Raw genomic sequence first — 26,044 nt, forward strand, 5'->3', positions numbered from 1 at the left:
GGATAGTTGCTGGACGGAGAGGAATAGTACTGCATAGCTTGAGCTATCTAGAAAGGCTGCTAATGAAATCAAAAACGTTGTTGGGAGGTTGCCCAGGATCACCCCTCACGCTAACGCCTTACGGTTATGTCTTCTTTTCAACTACCGAATACTTGGGTATCCAGAGGCAGAGCTCCTTTCCGAACACTGTAAGCCCGTTTGGAAAAGCAAGAGGTTATTGTATGTTCCCCGCCAATCTTGAGTTACATCGCTGCTGTAGTACTGAGGTGGTAGGCCAGAATTATGTATATGGGCCACCAGTAACTAGTATTTCTCTGTAATAATCAGTAATGGAGTTTATTCGAAGAAGAGCCTCATCATCATTTCTAACGTCTCTGCATACAAAACTTATGCCTACTACCACTACAGTAGATGTAGTTACTATCGTGCCCAGAACAGGCATGCCTACCGCCCCCGCTGATCGTCCCACTCTCAACCCCAGCCATGGCAACCAAAAGCACCAAGACTTCCCCGCATCTAGTCATCTGACTAGTCCTATGCACTAATTGCTGGCCACCGATAGTCTTTGACCTTCTTCATTTGTACAATCTCCGACTATCGGCTGGCACTTTTTGATCCGGATCGTCAGCGGAGTGACGTCGGCGTGGCCAAAGTACATGAGTGCTTGGAATAGTTCGGTGAGGCTCACATCAGCCATGCTACCGTGAACAGAGGTTACCACAGCCATCCGTGAGCGGGGATAGGGCCGATTCGGAATGCATTACGGCGAAAAGAGCACAGGTAACGTAACCATGGCCAGTTGGTTATGTAGTACTACATACATATGTAAGTGCTTGTAGGCCATTGTACGGCTTGGAGCTCCCGCTTGCTCTTCGTTGCACCTTCGCTCTACATTCCCTTTCCTCAATACTGCAGGTCCATCTTGCTACCTGACTGCAACATGCGCAACAAAGTGCTACTCGGTGTGCTTTCCAGCGTGCCTTTGCTAGTCTCAGCACAATGCCCAGAATACAGCGACTACGCGAAAGTGGTACATGAGCCGCTAAGCTCAGGCAAGTACCGTCTTGCCTACCAACGGCCGTCAGAAGAGTGCCGCACCTTCAAATCCCAAGGCCTTGAAGACCTCATCACCCGCATGAAGGACGTCATCAAGGATCCGGATCTATACCGCCTTTTCCAGAATGCATATCCCAATACGCTCGACACGGCCATCAAATGGAAGGGATATGCTGCTGATAATGCAGAAGAAGAATTGACTTTTGTCATTACTGGAGACATCAATGCAATGTGGTTACGCGACTCATCGAATCAGATGCAGAGCTACCTGCCACTGCTGAACGCGAGTAGCGATGCCAATTCCATTGCAAGTCTATACCGCGGTGTCATCAACTTGCAGGCGCGGTACCTGCTCACATCTCCATATTGCAACTCATTTCAGGCACCCACCGAAAGCGGTATCCCTCCAGCCACCAACGACTACGCGAATACAGATCAGGTCCACCCTACATACTCTAACCAGAGTGTATTCGAATGCAAGTATGAGCTGGACTCGCTCGCGGCGTTCTTGCAGATATCCGCCGATTACTACCAGGCAACAAGAGACGTTGAGTTCTTTGGGAAATTCAAGTGGGCACAGGCTGTTGAAGCCGTTCTCAACGTAGCAGATGATATGACGCTCCCTACATATGGTGCGGACGGAGCTGTTTTGGATAGCCCATATACATTTCAGCGCTCAAACGTACTAGCTACCGAGACGTTTTCCAACTATGGAATCGGAAATCCAGTCGCCAATGGTACAGGCTTGATTCGAAGTGGATTCAGGCCTAGTGACGATTCTACCATCTACCAACTCTTTATTCCTGCCAACATGATGTTTAGCTCATTCCTGGCGCCGACTGCTGAGATTATGGGAAAGTTGAATGGCACCAACACCAAAGCGCTTGCGCAGAGAATGTCTGCACTCTCAGAGTCACTGCGCAATAGCATTGAAAAGCATGCGACAGTTGATCATCCGACTTTCGGCAAAATCTACGCGTTTGAGGTTGACGGGTATGGCGGACGCACCATCATGGACGACGCCAACATTCCGGGCCTTCTCTCTGCGCCCTTTTACAAGTACCCGGTCAATAACGAGACGTACGCCAACACGCGCAACTTGGTTCTCAGCGCAACAAACCCCTATTACATGAGGGGGCCTGTTATCAACGCAATTGGCGGACCACATGTAGGATTGGGTAAGGCGTGGCCTATGGCATCCATTGTACGAATCCTAACGAGTAATGACGATGCTGAGATTGTGAACGAGTTGAGGCAAATCGTTAGCAGCACTGACGGGTTGGGCCTCATTCATGAAAGCGTAAACTCGTTCAACGCGAGTGATTGGTCAAGGCAATGGTTCTCGTGGGCGAACGGGCTTTATGGGCAGATGCTTTTGGATCTTGAAGATCGCAAGCCGGCATTGCTGGAGACGAGTTTCCAGTAAAACTCGGGAGGCTAGTCCTGTCACGGACGGACGATTATCGGAAATGCAGTCATCCTATGCCCGTCAATGCACCAGGGCTTGAAACCATGTGCTACAAATGTCATATAGATTGCTAGGCAACGCCCGCTGTGACACGTCGTCATTGCTTTTTGCCCTTTTGCTCGACAAGTGACCCTGCATGCAACTGACATGTGTTCAAGGGACGAACGATGTGAGGTGGAACACATGCCTGCAGCGTACCAAACCCGTCCATGTGCGAAAAAAAACAACAACAAAAAAACACACAGACAGGCTGTGCATGACACGCGCGCACCCGTTCCCGGACGTAGGCGTTTGCATTTGCAGCATAGCAGAATCTAACAAAACAGGGTTGATGGATGCCGGCACCAAGGGTTCTCGTGGCCGTCATGGCAACGTAACAGGCTCCGCTTCCAAGGTATGCAACGCAATGCAATGCAAAGGGAGGCCTCGGCCTGGTGATACTAACGACTGGCCATGCCCAGCTCAGCAGTGAGACCTGTGCCGCAACCAGCGCTACACTATTGACTGTCAGGCGTTTGTGACGGCCACATGCTTTGGCTACATGTCTAGGCTGGCCTTGGGGTTGGGGCGAGGCTCGCCGTTGGTGGGAGCGGGGGTCGTATGAGGAGCCGGCTCCGTGATGCCAATGGTGGTCGTGGTCGTGGTCATGGTCATGGTCGTGGTGGAGAGAAGCAAGCAAACAGCCCCCACGAGATAATCCATGCCGTGTCCTCAGCAACGACCAGGACCGGAAACCCGGCGACCATGCTGTTGCAACGCCTCGTGGACGCTCGACCTGCTGTGAGTGGGTCGCTTGGTCGGTAGGAGACGATCGTGCCAGGGGCCTGCGAGTTAAGCGTCACTGTGTGGCGGCCCCCAGCGTAACCGCGCGCTCCCTTGAATCGTGTCTGGGATGCCGTTGGCCAGCGACGACAGGGGAGCCTTGAATCAAGCAAGATGCGATCTACCGTACCTTTTCAGCTCCTCCCGCGGACAACATGCCCATGGCTTGGCTTCCTGAACCCTATGCGCACCCTTTCTCGTTCTCTTGCACTCGCACATGAACCAGGCCCGTCTGCTGCTGCGCGACCCAAACTATCCGTCGTCGTGCCAATTCCAAGGTAAACACTAGCGGCATCGATGGCCTCATGTGCCCCCGAGGGCAATCGTCTGCCGTCATGGAGTTTGCACGGCTGAGGAAATGAAGGAGCTGAAGTCTCCTCTCTGGTGGACGGCCCCGCCAGCCAACGGGAGCGCATCATCGCATAAGCCCGATAATGCACCTCAGAATCTGGCGTGTTTTGAATCAGGCATCTAAATCCATCTGCTCAAAAGCCCTCGTCTGCTTGCCATTGCTCTTTTTCTTCTTCCTGGCATAGCGAGAAGGCGCCAGTGGCTGGCTGTCATTCGCGTGGTGGCTCCCCCCGAACAGAACAACCTACATCTCCGACCTACGATCCGCCGCCTGCTCTCTTTCCTTTTCATACCCTCTTTTACTCAGTATACACAGGCCCCTCGGCCCGTTTCGCATAGAGTGTTTCACTTAGCCGACATTTCAGCGATTTGGACGTCGATGCTAAGCGCTCAGCCTGCATCCTCCCCTCACCACCTATATACCAACATCATCCACAGGCGCCAAACCCACCAATCTTGGCCCTCCCCAACTGAGCCTCAGTCTCCACAATCCAACACTGTGCTGCCGGTCGGCAACAGCCTGCATAAAACATCGAGGCTTTTTTGTTTGCTGCGGAAATTTCCCAGGCCGGCTCTCCATTCCCCAGGCAGCGTGTGCCTCCCCCGGTCAGCCTCGCCGTAATCCGACATACGCCCTCGAGGACTCGGTTTCAGCATTCTTCTAAACGCTTGACTTGCGCCCACCAATCACTGAATTGTTTTGCCCCGTTTCCTGGACATTCCTCTGACGCGGCCATACACAAGGACCAGGCTCAAACAATCCAACACATACTTCTGCATGGACTTCTATATTTGACACTCTTGGTCCCATGCAACTCCTCAGACTGAGCCAGGGCTTAGACGCATACGCGCTTCAAAGTTGACAGGCCTTGCCGTTATCAGCCTAGATTCTTCCGCTATCGTGGCCATGGACAACACCACGCTCCACACTTTTCTCTTGTATGTCTACCCCCTCTGTGCCTCCTACTTCAGTGCCCGTCGCTCACCCTCGTATCAAGCCACTGCCCTGCCGCACTACGCAGTGTAGTATTACTTGGATCCTGGGATAACTTTACCCGGTCATATCCACTGGAACTCGACTCACGCGGGGGCCGTAATATATGGAAAGGTTGCTTTACTTTTTCTGACATTATCTGCGACGGAGACCTGACCCAGCAATCACCAAAACGGGACGGACCACTTAAGATGGGTGGCACATATTGGTACTATGTAGGTTATCTGCCCTGCTAAGAGGCTTCGGAAACTGACAGTAATATAGTACAAAGTTGATGGTGATGAGGAACTCCACAACCCTGCTGAAGAGTCTACGACATTTTGTCCTCTTCTGCCAGGTCAACGCCTCAACGTTCTGGATGTACCTCGTGAGGGACACAGTCGCAGCGCCTCCGATACGACTTCCGCTTTTACACGCAATCCCAACGATAGATATCTTACGCCAGTTCCACCTACGCCTCCAAGGTCGCATCCTTCTGCACGGCCAGCGGGGACTCCAGAGGCATCTACGCTTCCTTTGCCTTCGCCCTGGACCCCGCGGTCTGCTACACATGCACCCATGGATTGTTTCTTGTCGCCGCACAATGTGCGCCATGCACGAAGTGCATCGGCATCGCCCTACTTGCCTTCTACTCCCATCTTCGCAGACTTCAAGGCCCTCAAAGACAAGCTAGCCTCGAAACGAGCCAACTCGAGAAATCGATATGGATCGAAACCCAGAGAGTTGGACATTAGCTCGCCTGTGCTTGTCAGTGGTGGAGAAGATCTCAATCTCATCCCTTTATCAATGTATCGTCCATCAGTTGAATCAATACGAGAAGCACAACCAGAAACTACGCCGCAACAATCTTTACCTTCATTGAGAAAGAAGTTCTCCCCATTAGCATCACATCCTGTGGACCCTGATCTAGACTCGGCTTTTGGACCTGCCGAGCTATCGGCCATCGAGGAGCGCCCCACGCGCAGACGATCGCATGTGCCCTCATCAATCATCACCAGTGAATTCCAGGTCGAGCAGTCTAGACTTCGTGCCAATTCAGCAGATACACGGCGAACACGGCACTATCTCTTCTCCAACGATCCATGGCTCACCTCACCCAAGTTGATGCAAAACCCTCAAGAGAAGGATACCGTGGTGGAGGATGACACCCCATCCGCCCCTATCTTATCGCGCCCCTCAAGCTACCTTGGAGCCCCAACGCCAGACGAGCGCCCTACATCTAGCCATGGCGAGCGCCCCAACCCAACATTCCGGAAGTCGCTCCTCGACAAGGAGCTTCCCGCACTTCCCCGTTACCTAATACCCGCACCCCTATACGCCTGCAACCGCTCTCCAACCACGAACTCGGAAGCCGAACAGTCAGAAGACGAGTTTGAAGAAGCGGATGACGAAGAGCGCCTGGATAGCTTGAATTTGGATTTGGATTTGCAATTCCAACAAAAAGCCCGCAGCCACTTCTCTACCTGGAGCAACGATTCCATCGGCTACACCTCCCCCATCTCAGACGACGATGAAATCGTCCTCTCCCCAACCTTCAGCTCCCTCACCAGCAACGACAGCGATGGCGAGATACCCCAGGGCCTCTTAATCCGCTACTCATACGCGGACCCCACCCCTTCCTCTCCAACACACCTCTCGCACCTCCTCTCCCAAATCCAGCTCCAAACTACCACAACCACCCCATCCTCTCCCTCTTCCTCTTCCTCCTCCTCCTCCAACAACGACGAAGACGAAGAAGAAGACTACGACCAAGACGATACCACCTCCACCCACCGCATCTCCACCCCACCCCGCCTCTCCGAACTCCGCATCTCAACCTTCGGCTCCGACCTCTTCTCCTCGCCCCCCTCCTCGCCCCACATCCTCTCCACAACCTCCTCGCGCCGCTCCTCGCGCCGCCAAGCCGCTTGCTTCGGCCTCGGCTTCCAGTACAGTCTGCCCGCCGACGAGACAACGAGCAAGAGTACGCTGGCAGAGAGCGAAGTAAGAGGTGTAGAGAGAATCATGCATCAGCGCAATATCAGTGTGCATAGGGAGAGCGCGGTTAGTCGCCTTGATGCCCTGATGGAGGACTTTGGCTTCCTCGGTGATGCCGTTATCTGAAAGTCCCAGATCCCACACACACACACACACACACACACACACACACACCTTCTTCCTTCTATTCCTGTGCGCTCTGCCTTACTATGCGATTATGCGCGCGCAGGTTCGACACTCATATATATATATATACCTTGATATCATGACATTACCTATCTCGAGATCTTAACGGCCGATTACAAATCTTAGAAATTCCTGAGCTTTTTTTTTCACGCGTAGCCACCGCTTCTGCTTGTTTTTTCTTTTTGATACCTTGCTGTTTTTTCTTCTTCTTCTTTCCCGGGGCGGTTGGGGGGGACTGTCCNCGCTTATCGNCCCCCCCCCCTCCCCACCTTTTTTTTCGGGCTGTCTATAACTAGCTTCTTTTATTATATATATATATATATACCATTGACGACTTTTGTTGTTGTTTATTGTAACAGCGGGATTAAGCGAGTAGTTGGGTGCAATATAACTTTGGATATCTTGATGTATCTTCTTCTTCTTCTGTGTGGTGAACATGTGTGGGTGCTGTTGTCATGTATTGTACCTAAAGCAGTAGAGCGGTGGGTGCAGAAACATTTGCATGCAAGCTTGTTTGCTTTGCAGATAATGCATGGCCAAAAACCACCATGAGAATAAGTAGATGGTCACTTTGTGGAAATAAAGTGTTACATGCGTTCCTTGTCTTGGCCGGCAACCCTTTTCCTTGTCGAACATTGAACACACGACATGTTCATTTCACATAGCAGGACGACTATATGCTGTGCAACTACGCAATGATACATCGGCTTCCACCTAGGCGGGCACGTCATAATCTTGTCCTTCAACACAAATTCATGTCATTTCCAGCTTCAAGTCTATCTGGACCCCTCTACATCTAGCTTCCCAGGAAGAGCCCGGGGAAGCTACCCTCCTCAGCATAATTGTCCACTCCTTACTGCTGGCAATATATTCCGTTTGCGGATTCAACACAGATATGACATTGTTTATGAAATGGTGTAGTTTTCGGCAACAGACTTTACGTCTTTGGAGAAGCTGATCTCTTGACCCATGGAGAGCAGGGTTACAGACGAGACCTGTAGTCTTGGTTAGCATACTCCTTCTACTGTGCCTATTTTTTTTTGAAAGCAAGCGTGATGACTATAACAAAGACTTACATCTACATCCACAAAAGGTGTGCTCTTGCTGAAGCGAATGCTCATGGGGAAGAATTCAGAGTCACTGCCGGCTTGAGCCTCAAACTCAAAGCTGCCGGAGCTGTTCGCTTCGTCAACAGCACCAATGTTCCACTCAATGCTGTCGCCGCTGACTTCATAGACAGCGTCAAAAGATGACACGTTGGGCTCGTCCGTCTGGTAAGGAATAGTGACGGTGACGTCCTTGAGCGAGTTGCCACCAGTAAGCTCATACTCGACTGTGATGTTGTACATGTTACCAGAGTCCTCAACCCAGACGCGGAATGTGATGGGTGGGTCCGAGATATCGTCTGGTCGTGGCGCCAGCTTCCACTTCATGACGCCAATACCCATGTTCGATGGGAAGCCCTTGCTTGTGTCGGCAAGCTGGATGACCTTGTCGTTCCTGAAAACTGTCTTGTCAACTTTTGGATGTGTCATAAGTTGAGCACCGCGAGTGTCTCCTGTAGCCAGGTCAAGCTTGACCTGAGTGAAAGAAGCATCAGTGATCTTGAGTTGCATCTCGCCCTTGACTTCAAACGACTTAAGAAGACCTTCGCGGTCGAGTCTCGCCGAGATGGTCTCGTTGGTGGTAATATGAACAGGTTCGCGGTCGGTCGAGGTCGATTGGCGTGCGCTCGCTGGGGCTGCTACAGCGGATGCACTTGGCTTAGGTGCAACAAGCGGCTCCTCTTCAGCTGGCGCGACCTCACCAGTCACTTGCTCGTACATGTTGCTGGTCTTGTTCTTCTTGCCGAGCTGCATACCCTTCTTGCCGAGAGCCAATGGCTTGCTCGACGCCTTCTTCTTCTCGGCTTCATACGAGTCGTAGGTGTCGGCAACGTTGGTCGTGGGCACGCTGGGTGTGAAGGTAGGATACGATGGCGACCGACCGCCCATTCCACCTCCCATGCCGCTTCCCATACCTCCTCCCATGCCTCCGCCTGCTCGCTGTGATCTCGACATCTCCTTGCGCTGCATCTCGAGCTGCTTGGCCCGGCGCTTGCGCTCTTCTGAAGCCTCAAGCTCCTTGTTCCGTGCGATGATCTCTTGAATACGCTCCTCGTGTGACTCCATGTCCAAGAAAGTCTTGATCTGGCTTATGGTCAAGTTCTCCCTGTATCCCAGTGTGACAATCTCATCAAAGGCCGTCAGAAGCTCGAAAGCGTTCTTGAGAATCTCGCGCTCGTCGAGAGACTTGCATATCGAGGAGCAGACCTGAGCGAAGAGGTGCAGAGTGTTGATGTCTTGGAGGATGTTGGATTGTAGGTTGGTGATCAAGACCATGTAAAGTTCGTCGAGGGGCTGGTAGACGTAGCGCACGTTGTCCTGTTCGCAGGTGGTATGCTGGGTTCCACTGTCGGCGAGCTTGGGGAAAGAAGCGAGGAGAGCCTCAATGCGGGAGCGCTGCATTTCCCGGAATTGGCGCGAGAGGACTGCCTTGCCGCCTCTTGTGCATATTGAAGCCGCGAGGACCACCTGGCTTCGTCAGCTTGGTGCGGGTGGACAAAGGGTCGACTGCTATGTGTCGTGTACAATTGCATACCATTGTGGCTAGTGTCTACCTGATGGTATTGGGAAGAAGGTGGGAGAGGCTGAAAAGCAGTGGTGACTTGGGTGGTAAGGTTGTGGACGTGTAGCCGCGTTGCTGGAGATGGTGGGGAATATTATTGAGACGGACAGTTGTTCAAGACAGCAAGCGTATCTTGAAGGCAGGTTCCAGGAACAAAGTGTAGCAGAGCCAACCAAAGATGCTAACAAGACCGAGTAGGTTGTCTCTGGGTATTACGAAGACGAGTTGACAGGCACCGCCTCTAAGGTGCAGCTGCACCCAGTCGCAACACCTGGAGGTTCCAAGTGGACACCTGGAGTCACGTGCACGCGCATTTGCCTAGCGCTGGCTGCCATTGTTAAGTAGCCTCTCCGGCCCATGCCCTCTACTAGTCATCACCAGCAACTCTTCAACTGCGAATCCCGCATCTAGGCAGCCTCTCTTGTGCGCTCAGATTTGCAGCCCTAAACCGATACGACAGAAACACTGACCGCTCCGGCTTTTCCGATAGGTTTACACCAAGTGCACGTAGTGTACACGTTCTGCTGCCACTTGCCCGCTCCCACCATTCTTCTTTCCCGTACTAGCGCCAACACCGCTGTGCGCACTTTGTCTCATTTCCACTGTCCTCATCACCCTCACCCTCACTCAGTCCACATCTTCACGACTGCAAAACTATCAGAGACCGCCTCACCATGCGATTCTAGCTTTTACCTGCCACAGTGCACCCACTATCAAGTTTGCGTCCCTTTATTGCGCTTTGTTGCATCGCCACCTTGTGACTTGCACCAAGCTCTGACGCGCTCCCCACGCTCCTTTATCTACGCGTTTCGACCGATATACATACCTAGACCCACAAACCCCTTTGTCGCCATCCCACAGCTATCATGGCTACTACTACGCATCCTACGCCTAGTTTCGACATCACTGCAGCCGATGACATGGACTTGCACTCGGACGATGGCATTCTCGGCTACAACGATGGTGACATCGAATTGGATTTAGAGCCTCCGCCTGCATATGGCCCGGACGATGATGTCTCTATCGGCGATGCTGCCTCGGCCAATGGAATGGATGCCCAGATTGCTCCCGGCGGTGACAATGATGATTACATGGTCGACCAGGAGGATGTCATTGAAGAGGACTATAGTTACCAAGATCAAGACGTCGATGTGGATGTGGATGTGGATGTGGATGTTGACGTCGATGTCGACACCGTTGCCGAACAGCCCGCTGCAGCCCACCCCGCCGCAACTCAGGTGGAAGCTGAAGTCCAAGATGAAGACCTACTTGACTATTCTGAAGAGGACGATGATTATCACGACACAGCGCTTCGTTCACCCTGGTTACAGCAACATGATTCTATGCAAGATGAACCGGGTCCGGTCCAGGATGCACCTGCTCAGCAAGACGAACCTCTTGAGATGCAGAATGTGCCTGCTCAGCAGAATGAACCCTCTGAGACCCATGATGCGCCCGCTCAGCAAAACGAACCCCCACAGGCGCAGGATGCACCAGTCCACCAGGACGAAATACCTGCTGATTTACAAGCTCTAATGTCCACAAACACAAGCAAAAACTCACAGAGCCCACATGCGCACTCTGACGTCGTTGCTGACGGAAGCACGAAAGGCGATAACAATGAGATCTCAACCTGTGCTCAGTCAGCTGATCCCAATGAAGAAGATGCTCAGACTGATGGTGACGATGGCGGCATTACGCTCAAAGACCAAGAGGAGCATGCAAGTGCCGAAAGTGGCCACAATCACATGCAGCCTCCTCGCCATGATCATGATGAATCTGCTCAAGTCAATGAACATGGGGAAGATGCTTCTGTTCAGCAGCTACCACCTGTCACTGTGAATTGCATGGGCGAAGAGCTATGGCTTTTCAAGCAGCATGACTATGAGAACAGTGGTGACTGGCTCCTTGCTGACGTATCAGTGGCCAAAACGAGCATGTCGGATCTTTTCCAAGCATGTCGTTCAGCATTGGGCCACGAGGTGCTGAATGGAATGGAGATTGGCTTCCGCTTTGATCACTTTCAAAACATGGAGCTGTTTGAAGAGAACACGGCTTGCGTAGCCATCTCCCTCGAACGCCTCGTGGGCTATTACCATGCGCTCCATGAACAGGATGGTAACAACGATCCAGACTCGTTTTACGTGACTTTGATGTATCGCCCACGCTTCGCTACCTTGCTCGCAGACATAGCAAGATATGCTGACAACGGACGTGGCTACTCTGGGCTCGAAGCTGCTATCGCTGCAGGCGAGACTAACTTTCATAGTGCACCTCTTGATCCTCCAGCCGAGGAAAACACCGAATGGGATACTGAGGGGCAAGAACAGGAGCAGGTCCAGGATCAGGAGCTGCAACATGGGGATGATGAGGAAGACAGCTACGAGAGAGATGCGAGTGAGCAATCAGAAGAGAAAGGTTCGAACGGACAAACGTATGAGGAAGATTTGAATGACGCTAGGCCCGCAGAAGATGCAAACGAGCAAAGCAATATTGAAAACCAGGCTCCGCAAGACGTCAATGTCCAAGTGCATGCAGGAGACCAACCTGAGCTAGAGGATCAAGACAATCAAGATGAACAGACTTACGCAGCAGCTGAGCCTCAGCAAGATCCTGGCCAGGAGTATGGCCATGAAGAGGATGGCACGCAAGACTCTGTCGAGGAAGGGGGTGTTGAGGTTGGCGAAAGCGTAGAGGCTGCGACTGAAAACGTGTCTACCGGAGGCCATGAAGAGGATGTCGATGTGGATCACGCACCACAGCCTCCTAGTTCTAGTGAAATCTCTACAAACCCACAAAGGGTTGAAGGCTACCCTGAACAGACACGCTCACAGTCTCATGAGCAGACTGCAGCGGAACTGGAGGCCCGTCGCTTGCAAGAGGAAGGCGACATTATTGATTACAGTGATGGAGAGGACGAGGAGTCCGCTGCTGTCGAGGGGGTTGAAGAAGCACCTCATACTGAGCCATCGCCCTCGCCCGCCACTGTGCAAGGCGACGAAACATCCAACGCGGAGAGGCAGTCACCTGCTGCAGGATCGCCAAGTATTGGCAAGCAAACAAACGCAGACGAGGACCAAGGCAGCTTCGACGCTACAGAAGACCCTAACGTCGACGCCGAGCAGGACTTTGACAGTGATCCCAATGAATACTGGGAATACGATGAAGCCCTTGAAGCCCTTGAAGAAGTCGACCCTGATGAGTCGCAATCGGATGAAGTCCAAAACGACAGCACCAACTTTGGGTTTGATGGCGATGCTAACCAAGACTATGGCGGCTATGAATACCAGGACTTGGTGCAACAAACAGAGGCGGAATTCACAAATGGAGAAGATTTTAATGGTGGTGAAAACACTGCAACGGATGGCGATTACTCGACGAGCGCGAATGATGTCTTGGATGTGGACAATGCGCAGTGGACTGTCGACCAGAACCTAGGCCAAGACGTTGCGGAGACGACGATGGGACATGAAGACGACAATGTCGAGGCTCAAGACGAAGAGGATGGCGTGGCTGGACAGCTCGGCAGTGCAACGTCTTCGGCTGCAGATCCTACGACGGCCTCGTCTACTGATGCCCATGATGTGTCTTCACAAGGACGCAAGCGATCTATCGACGAGGCTGGACATGGAGTGGACATTGCATCCGACTCTATAGGTACGGCGATGGCCTGGTTACCCTTGAAGCGAAACGCAAACGCTGACTTCGTATATGTAGACGCCAAACGCGCGCGAGTGTGAAGGCGCCCCGTCCTCTGAGTCTTCGGGTCTTCAGACATACTAACAAGCAGTTACATGGACACGCCATCCTGGAATCTACCCAAGTTTGAACTAATACAAGTGTATACTAACTGTAGGACCGATATTGCAATGCACGACGAGATTTTGAATTATTTTTTTCTGGCTTTGGCGAGGGGCAAAAGGTAAGAGGGAAGGTAATCTCTGGCGATTTTCCTTTGTTATACCCCGGCACCACCTTCCCGGATTGTGACTTTTGCACTGGTTTTGGTTGGCTGGCGATTGGTTTGTAGTGCGAACAACGACTGACGTGACGTTGTTTGCATGGTCGTTTTGTTCTTGATGGGGTGGAGGGGAATAGAGGGCGCGAGGCAGTTTGAGCGATATACCCAAGTGCTTCGAGGCACTTTTTGCTTTTTTTCTCCCAACGTAGCCATAAGGCCGTAGAGACATGTTGAGGCTCTCAATAAAAGACTGCAAGGCTAATGTGGGGTTTTTACTATTTGCAGCTCTTTGTGACGATTGCTCAGCGTGGCCTAGGAAATTAGGCTCCGGTTGCAGGCGATGATGACACGAATGGTCTAGGCTCTCCATAATTTTGTGACCAGGTTGTGGGGAAGAGGGTTACGAGGCCTGCTATTTTGGGGCGACTAAATACGGCATGACGAGGCGCAGTTTTTTTTAAACATTATCGACAGCCTCAGCGGGCCACGTGGTGGAGAGATGTAGATAGTTACGAGGGTGCACGACAAGAGGAGAGGGTGCACATTGACACGAGGCCAAGGGCTCTGGCATGTAATTGAGAGGCGGATGAATGGTTGGGCGTCTTGTTGGTAAGTAGTAGAGACAGAGGCCGCGTCGACTGCGTGACAAAGGGATCGGCAAGCTATGACCTTTGCGTTGAGTGAATCGGCCGTGAAACGTTGGGGCGGGCTGACTGGCGCGTCGGGGGAATCGTAGAGGGTGGCACGCCACCTGGGAACGAGCAAGGCAAGGCAAGGCCCGACAGGTGTTTCTCCTTGTTGGCGCAGACTGTCCATGTCCATCCGACGGACCAATACTACTACATATGGCTACACTCGAATACGCCCACGCTTTCTTGCCTTGACACGACGCTCGCTTGTTGTTTTCTTTTTCTGGCCTGACGCTGCTCCTTATGTACTACTACCATTACTACCATTCTCTCTATTTGTACCACTACTAGCCACTCACTCCCATTACCACCAACGACTGTGACGACCTGGCCTGCTGCCCTCATCGCATCTGTCTTCGTTTCGTCCGTTCGTTTCCAAGACGCCTTTGCTCGACACGACACAGTCAAGCACAGGTTCCTTGGCCGTGCTTTGGTGAAACACGCAGCGCCTCTGCGCAAGCATTCCCGACCCAGACTGCATCGTTGCTGCTGCAGCGTCGCCTCCTCAGCACCCTCTGCACACGCCATTACCAATAGTGCACGACGGTAGCCGCCGCGTTGCTCTGTTCGGCACTCGAGGTCACGATACGGAGGCCTATCGATAACCCGCCTGCGCCCACACTGCACCTCTGCGTCTAGCCCGCCGCCACGCCACGCTGCGCTCCCCAACCCACCCTAACTTCGGACCCCGTACACAGCAGCTTCCACCGCGCACACCCTCTCCCACACACACCTCTTCGACTCCAGTCTTGCACCGCGACCCGTCCACTCCTCCCTCCATCTTCTGGTCGCGATTCCGCTGAGACAGGTCGCATAGACCTCTACCCGGCGCCATCATGGTCGAAGACAAGTACGTTAGATGCGCCCGCACCGCCCTGCCGCCAGCGACGACGGGCCACTGACTGTGACGCCAGATACATAGGGCTCATGCTGGCCATGAGTTCGTCCCTGGCCATCGGCGCGAGTTTTGTAATCACCAAAAAGGGTCTCAATGCCTCCATCGAGAAGCATGGCTTCGACGGAGACGGCTTTGGATATCTCCAGAACCCCGTGTGGTGGGCAGGCATCATCACCAGTGAGTGCGCCTACATCGCGACACGCTGCCACTGCCCTTTGCAGCGCTGACTTGCTCTACAGTGGTACTCGGCGAGATATTTAACTTCGCTGCATATGCCTTCGCCCCCGCCATCCTCGTGACCCCCCTCGGAGCTCTCTCCGTCCTCATTGGTGCTGTCCTCGGCTCGTACTTTTTGGACGAACAATTGGGTCGTTTGGGCAAGATTGGCTGCGCAATATGTCTGATCGGCTCCGTCATTATCGTACTACACGCGCCGCCGGACAAGGAGGTTCAGTCGGTCGAGGAGATTCTGGACCTTGCTCTACAGCCTGGTACGTCTATCCCAGCTTCCCATATGCCTTTGTACAGCAGCGACTAACAAGGCATGACTACAGGCTTCCTCTTCTACTGCGCCTTCTGCGTCGTCTTCTGCGTCTTCATGATCTACAAGATCGCGCCCAAGTACGGTCGCAAGAACCCCCTCATCTACCTTTCCATCTGCTCAACATCCGGTTCCGTTTCCATCATGTTCATCAAGGCTTTCGGTATTGCGCTTAAGATGACATTTGCGGGCAACAACCAGTTCACGCATCCTTCGACATACGTCTTCGTCATCTTGGTAGTCGGCTGCATCCTCACTCAGATGAACTACTTCAACAAGGCGTTGAGCCAGTTTTCCACGAATATGTACGTCTCCATGTTACATGCTCCGTCCATATGTGCTAACTTTTGCGACTTAGCGTGAACCCCCTCTACTATGTTACTTTTACTACCTGTACACTTGTTGCTTCTTGTCTTTTGTTCCAAGGCTTCAACACCACGTCTGCGGTCAACACTATTTCTCTCCTTTGTGGTTTTCTTATTATCTTTTCTGGTGTATACCTTCTCAACCTATCGCGCGAAGACCCCTGCGCCGACCCAGCACTTGGCTCTCGGTTCGACGGTCCGCCATCTGATGCCATTTCTGGCTTCCCTACAAGACGCAGTATGCAATCACGACGCAGCGGAGATCCTTACGAGCACCAGTCGAATGGCGTTATCCGAAACAGCAGGTCTAGCTATGCAGATGCGGGGGACAGGAGCGCACTGATGCACGACTACGATGCTGAGAATCAGTTCGAGCTGGGCGATCTTGCCGGTGATAGCGATGACGATCTGGAAAGTGGGCGCAACACAAAGCGACCCAGCTTTGACGAGGAGACGCGCCTGAGTGGCAGACTCAGTGGGACAGGCAGAGGGCGGGTACAGAAAGAGTCTGTGCAACCAAAGAGGAATCATTCAGCGCGTCGATAGAAGGACGATGAAGTGTGTGCATAGAGAATTTTGCTATCCTGGGTCGTACATGGGTGTGTCTTGCCCGCTTCGTGACTTGGGAATTAGATATGGTTTGTGCAACACATTGCACCGCACAGTGGCGTTTACGGCTCTTGTTGTAGTATTGGTTTGAGGGATTGGGAGATGGCCCCCGAGTTAAAGGTGCCGGCCACTTGTATTTGTACTACGATAGCATGACATGGATACCCAGAGGAATCCCGGCGATTATGCTGGGTATCATTTCTCCACAGATGAATACCAGACATTCATATTCCGAATCATCAAGACGCGTACGTTTGTGCAACCATGAAGCTGAGGCGGCCAGATGGGGATTGTGGCTACTGTGTCAAAGTGCTAACTACCAGAATATTGCCCCGCGTCTCCTTTTGGTGTGACAAGGCACGAGTAATCTGCGAACGTGATAGCGCGACTGCGCTAGTCATGTTCAGACTAGAACGCGCTTCTACAAACAAATCATAAGCACTGAATACACACCCCAACTTCTTGCCCTTTCCACACAACGGCCCTCGAGGCCAGCAAATCAGCAATCATGGTGACTGCAAACCCATCCCAAGAGCGGCAGCTGCTGCTACAGGCGGAAAAGACCCTATTACATCCAATTCACCCGCATCTGATATCCTACTGCCCTAGCATGGATCTTGTTGCAGTAGTCACGGATGAAGAGAGTCTCGATGTCTACAGAATCAACGGCCAAAGAGCTTTTGGTCTGAAAAGAAAGAGCGAGGATGTGTGCGTCGATGCCATGCAGTGGGAATTCAACGGCAAAAGTATCGCTGTTAGTTGGAGCGATGGGAGCACAGATCTGATCAGTGCAGAAACAGGCAAGGTTACGCACAAAGATGTCATGCTACCGGATGTCGAAGAAGGAAGTGGTAGCATGACGGAAGAGGCTCCAGCACGGGTCAAGTGTATGGGCTGGGGTCTGAACTTCATCAATGTCGATGCTGTAAAAAAGAGGACAGGCTTAATGTCCAAGACGAATGGCGCCACTTCTGAAAAGACTGATGCATTCGGGAACCCTACAACCGAAGACTGGGATGCTTTCAAGGACGACACAACGTTGGAGGATTTTCTGCAGCGACAGCCAGATTTCCAAACTTTGGATATTGCACCCGACCTGCCAGATCAACTTGCGATGATGGACGCGGAAGCGCTATTGCCCAAGCTTCCTGCGATACCGCTCCCACCAGCACTACCGTTCATGCGCATATCGCAGGCAGATTCCGGTGCGTTTGGTTCTCAAGCCGAGGTGGATTCGTTACTGCATTCACATCACTTGAAGGATCATAACTCTGTGGACATGTTCATCCGTTTGTCTGACCGAGGGACCGTACATCCATCAATATACGATTCGCTAGAAACGGTCAATGTCCAACTGCCAAAGGCATGGAACACACTACAGATGCCGCTGTTACATACAAGCCATCCATACAGCTGTACTCACAGCCTTTTGATGCGGACAATCTCTGCCGCATCACCAGCAAGAAAGAGTATCGCCTTTGTTCCGCTCACCCTCAACTTCATCCCTACCGCGGGAATCTACCTCCATCTCATAGCCGCAAAAACATCACAGTTACAGAACCTTCTTCTATATATCACACAAACCCTGCAACGGATCAGAGCTTTCTTCAAACACGCGCAAGATTTACCGCGCAAGTTTATGATGAACATCAGCGAAACCCTCGAAGAGAAAGAGCTGGGAGACCTAGTCACGAATCTGTTCCATATAGCATGTACAGGAAATTGTAACCCTACAATGAAAGAATGGCTGGTCGACGAGTTGGCAGAAGCAGGCCATAAGCGTTGGGACACGACTGTCACATCGTCCTTTACAACACTTCTTGCCCTTCTTCACGAGAACCTTATCCCAGCGTTGGACCGCTGCTCCATTGTCATATCACGTTTGCGCGGTCTTGCGCAGTTTCATGATCGAGACTGGATCTTCAGCGGACCCATCACCGACTTCTCAGCACTTCTAGAAACGCTGAAAAATATGAGGCTGCTCGCTCATACTGCTATGCTCTATGCAACAGAAGAGAAGCGCCAATTCCACAGCTTCAGCAAGTGGCTGCGTTTCACTATCGATTTCCAGGCTACAGAGCCGGAATCTCAATCGCGCGTTGAAATGGAACAACGGGATCCGGGAGTCGATGTATCACAAGTCCTTGCATATATCCAGTATGGTCTCACCAAATCTGATGTTGCTCTCTACTTGGGGCCGGAAGCTCAGTTAGATCCTAAAAGTCGAGAGAAGGAGGCAGCAAGCTATGAAGACACAAAGAGGGCGATTGCGTTATTGAAAGAAGGCGCGACGTTCAAGGAAGAGGCACTGTGTTTGGAACATGTACTGCGACATTTGGCAACAGGTGTAACGGGCTTACTAAAACAAGTGAGCAAATGGCAGCAGGCCAATATTCAAATGGACTCGGGGCTTGTTCTCGAAGACATGGGAGCTGAAGATGAGGAATCGAACATTGTGACAGATATGCGAATGGTATCTGAGGTAAGTAGAATATCCCCCAAGTCCAACGTCAACTACAATACTAACTTCTCAAGAAACCTTCCGACACAGCCTCTTCCGACACCATATCAACCTATATCCTCTTCTCGTCAAAATCCACACCAGCCCACTTGCACATCCACCGCCTCACCCACACCCAGAGTATATCCCACCTAGCGCGCGATCTCCACTCCCACGCCATATCCACACTGGACTTTAGCACGGAAACCGACTCCTCGACCAAGATCCTCGACGCCAAATTCGCAGATGACGAAAACTTGCTGGTTCTGTTACAAACCACACAGTCAGATGGCGACCGCAAGAAACACTCCAAACCAACAAACGTCATCGTCTCTCTGCCTTGTACACATACTACTGTGCCGCCACCGATTCACAAACAGCAGCACCACCAGCACCAGCATCAAAAAGAACAGCTGATATCATTCACCCCCCTTACTTCCCCCGCTTCAGTCCCATCTTGCCTGCTCCCTCAAGGCAAACCCGTGTCCCTTTCCTCTCGACACACCATCCCTGTGGCGCCAGAGGACATAGAAAAGCACACGCGCCACGTATTCGAAGGCCGTTTCACGCCCCTCAAGTTGGTGGTTAACGGGCGAAAGGACAGGAGGGTAATTGTGGTTTTGGGAAGCGACAGGAAGCACTATAGGATCTTGGATATGGATTACAGTGTCAAGAAGAAGAGGAGGAAGAGCAAGGTCAGTGCACATGTGGAGGACGACAACGATGACGACAGTGGGAGTGATCAGGATGGACATCAAGGGTATACAAGTCAGCACGTAGATGGGGATGTCGAAATGGGTGGGGCATAGTGCTGTCATGTCAATTTATTACACTTGTAGTTACCACAAGACCGAGCTTCAATACATCATATCAAGCACACATGCACACACACTTTCAAAAGTACAGACCAGATGCATTTTTATCGGAATCACATTCCCTAAAGAACCTATCATGCATGCAAGCCACAGTAGGGAAAAGCCTAGCTTGCCGACAAGTTTCCATTTCGTTATAACGCCCGGCCACCCGCACAGAGAGGTATGGAGAGAATAACCGACCGCATCATCGTCGTTCCTGTCGTTGAAAAACGCCACCACATCACAGAAAACCACTCTAGTCCTTTGTCTTCTGAGTACCACGGAGCAGACCTGTCCTCCGCGCGGCAATGAGACCGGCCTTTTGACCCTGGGTGGCGTATCGGGAGATGGTCGAGGCTTTACCGATATGCTGGTGGTTACCACCACCGTGGGGATGGTCGACGGGGTTCATGGCAACACCACGAGTCTTGGGCCAGCTGTTGCGCTTGGCAGCGAACTATGGTTTTGTTAGAAACTGAAGCTCATCGATTCGACAAAGATAAAAACGTACCTTGTGCTTGGCGCGCGACGCCTTCATGAGAGGCTTGTCTGTACGGCCACCTCCAGCGACGATACCGACCATACCACGGCATGAGCTGGGAAGAACCTTCTTGGCACCGGATGGGAGCTTGACACGGGTCTTGCCCTCATCGGGGTTGTGGCCAATGACAGTAACGTAGTTACCGGAGGTACGGCCGAGCGCACCACGGTCACCGTTCTTGTCTTCGACGTTGGTGAGGACGGTACCTTCAGGGACGGAGTGGAGGGGAAGGACGTTGCCGATGGTGAGAGCAGCGTTCTTTCCGGCGTAGATGAACTTGGGTGGGTGTCAGTCTGCTGTTCTTTCCCCCGCGCATGATTTCCATGTGGAAATTTCCAAATACTGACCTGGCCGGTGTACATTCCCTCGTTGGCGATGAAGGTCTCGGTGTCGTGCTTGAACTTGTATGGGTTGCGGAAGGAAACCCTGGCAAGAGGAGCGCCTATTCAAAAAATGGTCAATTGGAGTCCTAAATTCCGCATTCTGGCACCAGTTACTCACCACGACCAGAGTCGTGGACGATCTCCTTTACGACACCCCGGATGTATCCATTGCGCTCAGCCTGTGCCCGTTAGCCCTCCGTTCCCAGTGTATGCGTATCCCAATTTTGCCATAGGTCGCGGGCGGCGGAACATACGTAGTCGAGCGTGCGGAACTGGGCGGGGTTCTTGTTCAGGCGGGTGTTGGCCGTGAAGATGGATCCGCGACCCTTACGCTGGTTGCGAATTACCCTACCCATGGCGACGGTGTTGTTGTGAGTAGGAGGTTGTCGTGGGAAATCTCAAAGTCGTCAATGAGCGAGAAACCAAAGTGTGTAGATCCGCTTAGCAAGCCGTTTTGGACCTAGCGTCCACACGGGCCTCCAACTCTCGCCTTGCGCATTTGCGCCGCCATGACCGAACATCAGAACATCAGAACATCAGAACATCAAAATAACGGTACGGCTTCACTGGGGTATTTTGTCAGAAAAGGTTCACTGGTTGGATTTGAATGGGATAGTTGTAGGGAGCGACACCTTGGTGGGCTGCACGCCTGTCATCCTCTACAATAGTTTTGCACACGTGCTCTCTATCTCGAACCGTCATGCTATCGGCGTCTGTGATCAACACAGCGAGAGTCGGGTCATCTCACTGTTGACTTTGACTCAAATGCAATCTCCAGCCATTAAGCTGCTACCATAAATTTCTGTCTTCATAGGCAGGGTTGCTTGTCATTGCGACTGCTCTACTTTTTTTTTCCAGAGCCTGCAATGAGGTTGATGTTACTGCAGACATCAACGGATTATTACATTGTGCAAGTCAGTATGGTGACGATATCGTCAAATTTTTTGCCGCTTCTCTTGGAAGTACAATCATATAGCTTTCGATTGTGAGACTGAAGTGTTGATGAATGCAAGTTTACTAATTGTAGCCTTCGACGCGGCTGTGCTCAGCGACAAGAGTCAGATTAGACTGCCTATGTTGATCGACATTGCTGTTGTCGCAACATCCTGCAGAATGGCAACAATCAAGGTCTGTAACGAATCACTGTCTGTAGCAGTGCCAGAAATTCCAGGTACATTTTGTGCGCTGCTGAGGAGCTCAGTGGCGTGATAATAGTCAGCCTACGAAGACTACCATGAGTAGAGCTCTGCACCGTAAACACTCCACACAATCTTTTCACCTACAGTTCTTCTAATCAGTATTGAAGCGATGGTATGCAGCATTCTAGATTTCCCTAATGTACCCCTATAACTCAGGAGATCTGTAGTGCAGCCTCATCAGTCCTCATCTCCCACCGCCTTAGTCAGCCAGAGGGGGGAAGGGCAAATTAGATATGTCTCAGGGGTTCCAAGGTTCTGATGTACCAAATGAGGGCATATCTTCTGATTATGTCGTTACTCGACGATCAAACCATCTCCTATACAACTGCTGTTCGTGTGTCTGCCATTTGCCCCAAAACAAGAGATTTGGTACAAACGCCACGATGAGAAAGAAGGGACTCTCACCTCAACCATCGCCAAAAAAACGCATTTAACCAGCCTTAACCTGAACCAACACCAACCTCAGATTCCGCAACAATGAAACTGTTGAGGTTATATCATGTGTGTTGACGAACGGGATGACACAGCGGCACAAAGGCAACCCCCCCCCCTCCCCTGCTCAATTTATATGAGCCGCCCCGTCCCGAAATCTTTTTTTCCCACCCAATATTTTCTATATGTGGTCTCAAGTAATCAAGTAAGCAAATAGCGACAAAAAAGAGACTTATTTTGCCCCCCCCTCCTACCTGGCCACGTGGTGTGTCACAATGCCTGTTAAAAACAACAACAAGAAGAGCCGCTGTATATTTAAACTTTAAGCAAGACTTTTTAGGTTTAGGAAATTTGCTTTATTGGGGAGGGAACGCATCTGACCCGATGCCCGGGTACCCACTTGGTTAAGAACCTTCGCCACCAAAAGGGCGTTTTAAGAAGATGTGTGTGTGTGTCTTGATATTTGCCCGATAAATCATCCTGCCACCGGCTGTTCAGCCCCAGCCCAGCCAACCTAGCCTTGTTTTAAGCAACACAATGTTATGTATCTCCGTCCACGCGCCGCCGCCGACATCCGAGCCCGCGTTTGGCAGCGGTAATTGGAAGTCTCACCTGTTTACTAAGTAAGATGGGGCAGCCAGCATCGCTAAGAATATATATACTTTTGTGAAAACCTAGAACAATAAATTTAAGTAAGAAAAGGAAAAAAAAAGTCACTTGTCACAATGATAAGAAACACAGAAGATGAGGAAGTTTTTTTTTCGGTTCATAACCGGGCAATTGCTATTGTCATCCAAACGAGGGAGAAACAAGACAATGTGTATATTCAGGGTTTCCCCGTTCCTACAAGAAACGAGTAAAAAAAAAAGTATGTACAAGCCAGGGTGTGTCAAGGCCCTGAACAAATAGAGAAGAAAGAAAGATAAACACCAATGAATCAAGCAACAGCAGCGGCAGCACCCCCTAAATCAACACCCCTACAAAGCTCTTGAAGCTATCATATTTCCTCTCCTCTGGAGAGGAATTGATGATTGCGCAAGCCAATGTTTCACAAATCTCCCGAACCCCTGGTTCATTCCCCTTGAGCCAAAGAACGGACCGCGCCCACAATTTAAGCAGCGGAGACAGTGTACTGGGACTTTCCAGCAGCGTTGCCCCAGCCCTCAGTGGAGATGGTCTGGTAGTCCCACTGGTTACCAAGGTTCATGCCGAGCTTGGCCCAGGCGTCGAAGTGGCACTTGGTGGTGATGGTACCGCCGGTGGAGCGCTTGCTGACGCGGTTGCTGATGTACTGGACGAAGGTGGTCGTGCCGACGATGGAAGGCTGGTTCACCTGGGTGTGCTGCCAGATGTCGTAGACGGAGCCGTCGCAGGTGACTTGGCCCATCTTCTGGCCCTGGGCGGAGCCAGAGCCGCCAGAGGTGAAGTCCTGGATGTAGTACTCGACGAGCTTGCTGCCCTTGGTCCAGCCGTAGAGAGCGACGAGGACAGTACCGGCCTGGGCCTGGGTGGAACCAGTGTACTTGACGGTCCTGAAGGAAAGGAGTTAGTATTGATTGATATTTGGGTCTAGAACACTGTGTGTGGCTTACCTGGTAGTACCTTGCCTCCAGCCCTTGCCAAGGACGAAGTCCTGGGCGCCAGAGAAGGTGACGGAGTAACCGTTGCTGGTGGGGTTGTACTGGATGTTACCACCAGTCTTGTAGTTCTGGTTGTAGTCCTGGCGGGCAGCCAAGTGCTTGGGGCCGGAGAACTCGAAGTCAGGGACATCGGCAACGGGGGCGGCGAAGGCAGAGCCAATGGCGGAGAGGCCGAGGAGGACGGAGGTGAAGGCAACCATTTTGATAGATTGAAGATTTGTTTGTGTTTGTGTGAAAAGAAGCTGGTTCTCGCTAGGAGTGAATTGAAAAGAGGGTGAGTGAAGTAAAGACTGCTTGAGTGTTGAAGATGAAAGGCTTGGTGGTGAGCTTATTCGGTCTTGGAAGTCTTGACCTATATACTTAGAGACGGTTAAAGAGCGTGGGTGCACACCGCAGGAAACATATTGCGGTTGTTTCACCCGCTGTCTTCCTCCCTGTGTCATGGGGCCACCTCTCGCCCCTCGTTGCCCATGGATGAATCGTCTGAATCGTTCTACACTAGTGTCTTGATGTATTCGTATCCAATGAGCGCAATCGGCCCTGCCCCTGGGCGTGATGCTATCCCGCATTTCAAGGCGCGTGCCAAGTCGCCATCCCGACAGTTAATCAAGCTCCATCACGGCGGTGGATACTTCATATAGACTTTTGTGGGGAAGCCGCGCGCTGAGTGGTCCAGTCGTGCAGGGATTGTCTTGCTTATTTACCTCGGCAAAAGGCTTGGGCAAGGCTTGGATCGCTTGTGTTTCCTTGTCGATGAAAAAGGATGTTACCGGTGGGTATAGTGTTATGCAATGGCAGCTTGTCTGTAAATGAAATATGGACGTGTCTGGTTTGAGGTAAGTGGCGGTGCGTCATGCGTCCCTATGCCATTGCGCTGGAACGGGAGACCCGCCGCGCAACCTTCTCGGTACTTCACCGGCACACCTTAGATACTACAATATGTTCGTCGTCCGTGCCCCGCGACTACGGCTATTCGAAATACGGTGCGTAAACCGGTTGACAGCACTGCCTACTGGCTAGGTAGGTGGCTAAAAACTGTCGGCCCTGTTAGGGTACAAAATGTAGGTAGTAGTCACTTGTAGTCTTGGCTGTAACAGGACGTCGTAACCCGACCCTCTGTGCAATTCACCACCAACTGCGTCTCCCCCCTCGAGGCAATCATCCAATGCGCCTATGAACAATTCTCATGCATTGGCCAATATTCTCTTCATGTTTCTCAAACACTACGGGCTCTTGTGGATATGAAACATTGATACGCCACAAGCTAGTATGATGCTTCCAGAATATAGTACTACATGAATCGCGCCCGGCACCCAAGGCCCCAAGCAGACTAGCATAATCGATGGAAAGCTGTAACAGGACCTAAATACGGATCTCTACTTCCTAATACCGGCGGGATAATCGGTTTCAGTGATCGAATTTGGGTAGACACAGCCGTAGGGCGGTCGGATGTGTGTAAATCGTTTGACACGCGTGAAACTACTAGCACTTCCCCACTCTCCAAAACATCGCTAATTTCCGACATTCTTCTCGAATCTGTTTGCCGCTTGTGCCTGGGCTCCTCAAGGGGCTCACTCGTGTGTTCCAGACTCTACGCCATCTTTTCAACTGTCGCCAGAACCGATTTACACACGTCTACTCTCCAGCCTGTGATGATTCTGAAGCAATTGTATTGAAAAGTCCAGCGGCTACGACGTAACCGATGACATCGATCTAATAGGCCAATCCGCAACGACGCCGTGAAACCGCCACGCAAGCCCTGGCCAAATGTCGCCTGATATATGCAAGCATAATGAATATGCATAAACAACTGAAAACTCCGACTATGCCGGCTATTTGCCAACAGCCTATTGAAGACAAACGCCACGGTGAACAACGCAAGCATCCATCTATCCTTCACCAAACCCCGCT

General features: G+C 51.7%; 8 protein-coding genes across 8 annotated transcripts; 5 read left to right on the plus strand and 3 right to left on the minus strand.

Moving 5' to 3' along the window:
- Window positions 1–940: 940 nt before the first annotated feature.
- Window positions 941–2,482, plus strand: COCVIDRAFT_107710 (glycoside hydrolase family 125 protein; the record flags this gene model as incomplete). Its single annotated transcript, XM_014697939.1, has 1 exon — window positions 941–2,482. One exon carries the CDS (start codon window positions 941–943, stop codon window positions 2,480–2,482), a length of 1,542 nt encoding a protein of 513 aa, XP_014553425.1.
- Window positions 2,483–4,604: 2,122 nt separating this feature from the next.
- Window positions 4,605–6,794, plus strand: COCVIDRAFT_40555 (hypothetical protein; the record flags this gene model as incomplete). The annotated part of the gene is made up of 3 exons (XM_014697940.1): window positions 4,605–4,636; window positions 4,696–4,906; window positions 4,956–6,794. The coding sequence occupies 3 exons, from the start codon at window positions 4,605–4,607 to the stop codon at window positions 6,792–6,794; spliced, it is 2,082 nt and encodes a 693-aa protein (XP_014553426.1).
- Window positions 6,795–7,759: 965 nt separating this feature from the next.
- COCVIDRAFT_40556 (hypothetical protein) lies at window positions 7,760–9,497 on the minus strand (the record flags this gene model as incomplete). Its single annotated transcript, XM_014697941.1, has 3 exons — window positions 7,760–7,849; window positions 7,931–9,427; window positions 9,495–9,497. 3 exons carry the CDS (start codon window positions 9,495–9,497, stop codon window positions 7,760–7,762), a joined length of 1,590 nt encoding a protein of 529 aa, XP_014553427.1.
- Window positions 9,498–10,387: 890 nt separating this feature from the next.
- On the plus strand, window positions 10,388–13,261 carry COCVIDRAFT_18697 (hypothetical protein; the record flags this gene model as incomplete). Its single annotated transcript, XM_014697919.1, has 2 exons — window positions 10,388–13,178; window positions 13,239–13,261. 2 exons carry the CDS (start codon window positions 10,388–10,390, stop codon window positions 13,259–13,261), a joined length of 2,814 nt encoding a protein of 937 aa, XP_014553405.1.
- Window positions 13,262–15,007: 1,746 nt separating this feature from the next.
- Window positions 15,008–16,521, plus strand: COCVIDRAFT_18698 (hypothetical protein; the record flags this gene model as incomplete). The annotated part of the gene is made up of 5 exons (XM_014697920.1): window positions 15,008–15,021; window positions 15,086–15,246; window positions 15,309–15,560; window positions 15,624–15,915; window positions 15,969–16,521. 5 exons carry the CDS (start codon window positions 15,008–15,010, stop codon window positions 16,519–16,521), a joined length of 1,272 nt encoding a protein of 423 aa, XP_014553406.1.
- A 571-nt stretch (window positions 16,522–17,092) lies between these two features.
- Window positions 17,093–19,893, plus strand: COCVIDRAFT_29375 (hypothetical protein; the record flags this gene model as incomplete). The annotated part of the gene is made up of 2 exons (XM_014697942.1): window positions 17,093–19,066; window positions 19,120–19,893. 2 exons carry the CDS (start codon window positions 17,093–17,095, stop codon window positions 19,891–19,893), a joined length of 2,748 nt encoding a protein of 915 aa, XP_014553428.1.
- A 301-nt stretch (window positions 19,894–20,194) lies between these two features.
- On the minus strand, window positions 20,195–21,218 carry COCVIDRAFT_29376 (hypothetical protein; the record flags this gene model as incomplete). The annotated part of the gene is made up of 5 exons (XM_014697943.1): window positions 20,195–20,395; window positions 20,450–20,755; window positions 20,827–20,921; window positions 20,981–21,041; window positions 21,117–21,218. 5 exons carry the CDS (start codon window positions 21,216–21,218, stop codon window positions 20,195–20,197), a joined length of 765 nt encoding a protein of 254 aa, XP_014553429.1.
- Window positions 21,219–23,604: 2,386 nt separating this feature from the next.
- COCVIDRAFT_107703 (glycoside hydrolase family 11 protein) lies at window positions 23,605–24,333 on the minus strand (the record flags this gene model as incomplete). Its single annotated transcript, XM_014697944.1, has 2 exons — window positions 23,605–24,025; window positions 24,086–24,333. The coding sequence occupies 2 exons, from the start codon at window positions 24,331–24,333 to the stop codon at window positions 23,605–23,607; spliced, it is 669 nt and encodes a 222-aa protein (XP_014553430.1).
- Between the last annotated feature and the right edge of the window lie 1,711 nt (window positions 24,334–26,044).

The sequence above is a fragment of the Bipolaris victoriae genome (assembly GCF_000527765.1).
Source record: "Bipolaris victoriae FI3 unplaced genomic scaffold scaffold_87, whole genome shotgun sequence".
Taxonomy (NCBI): Eukaryota; Fungi; Ascomycota; class Dothideomycetes; order Pleosporales; family Pleosporaceae; genus Bipolaris; species Bipolaris victoriae.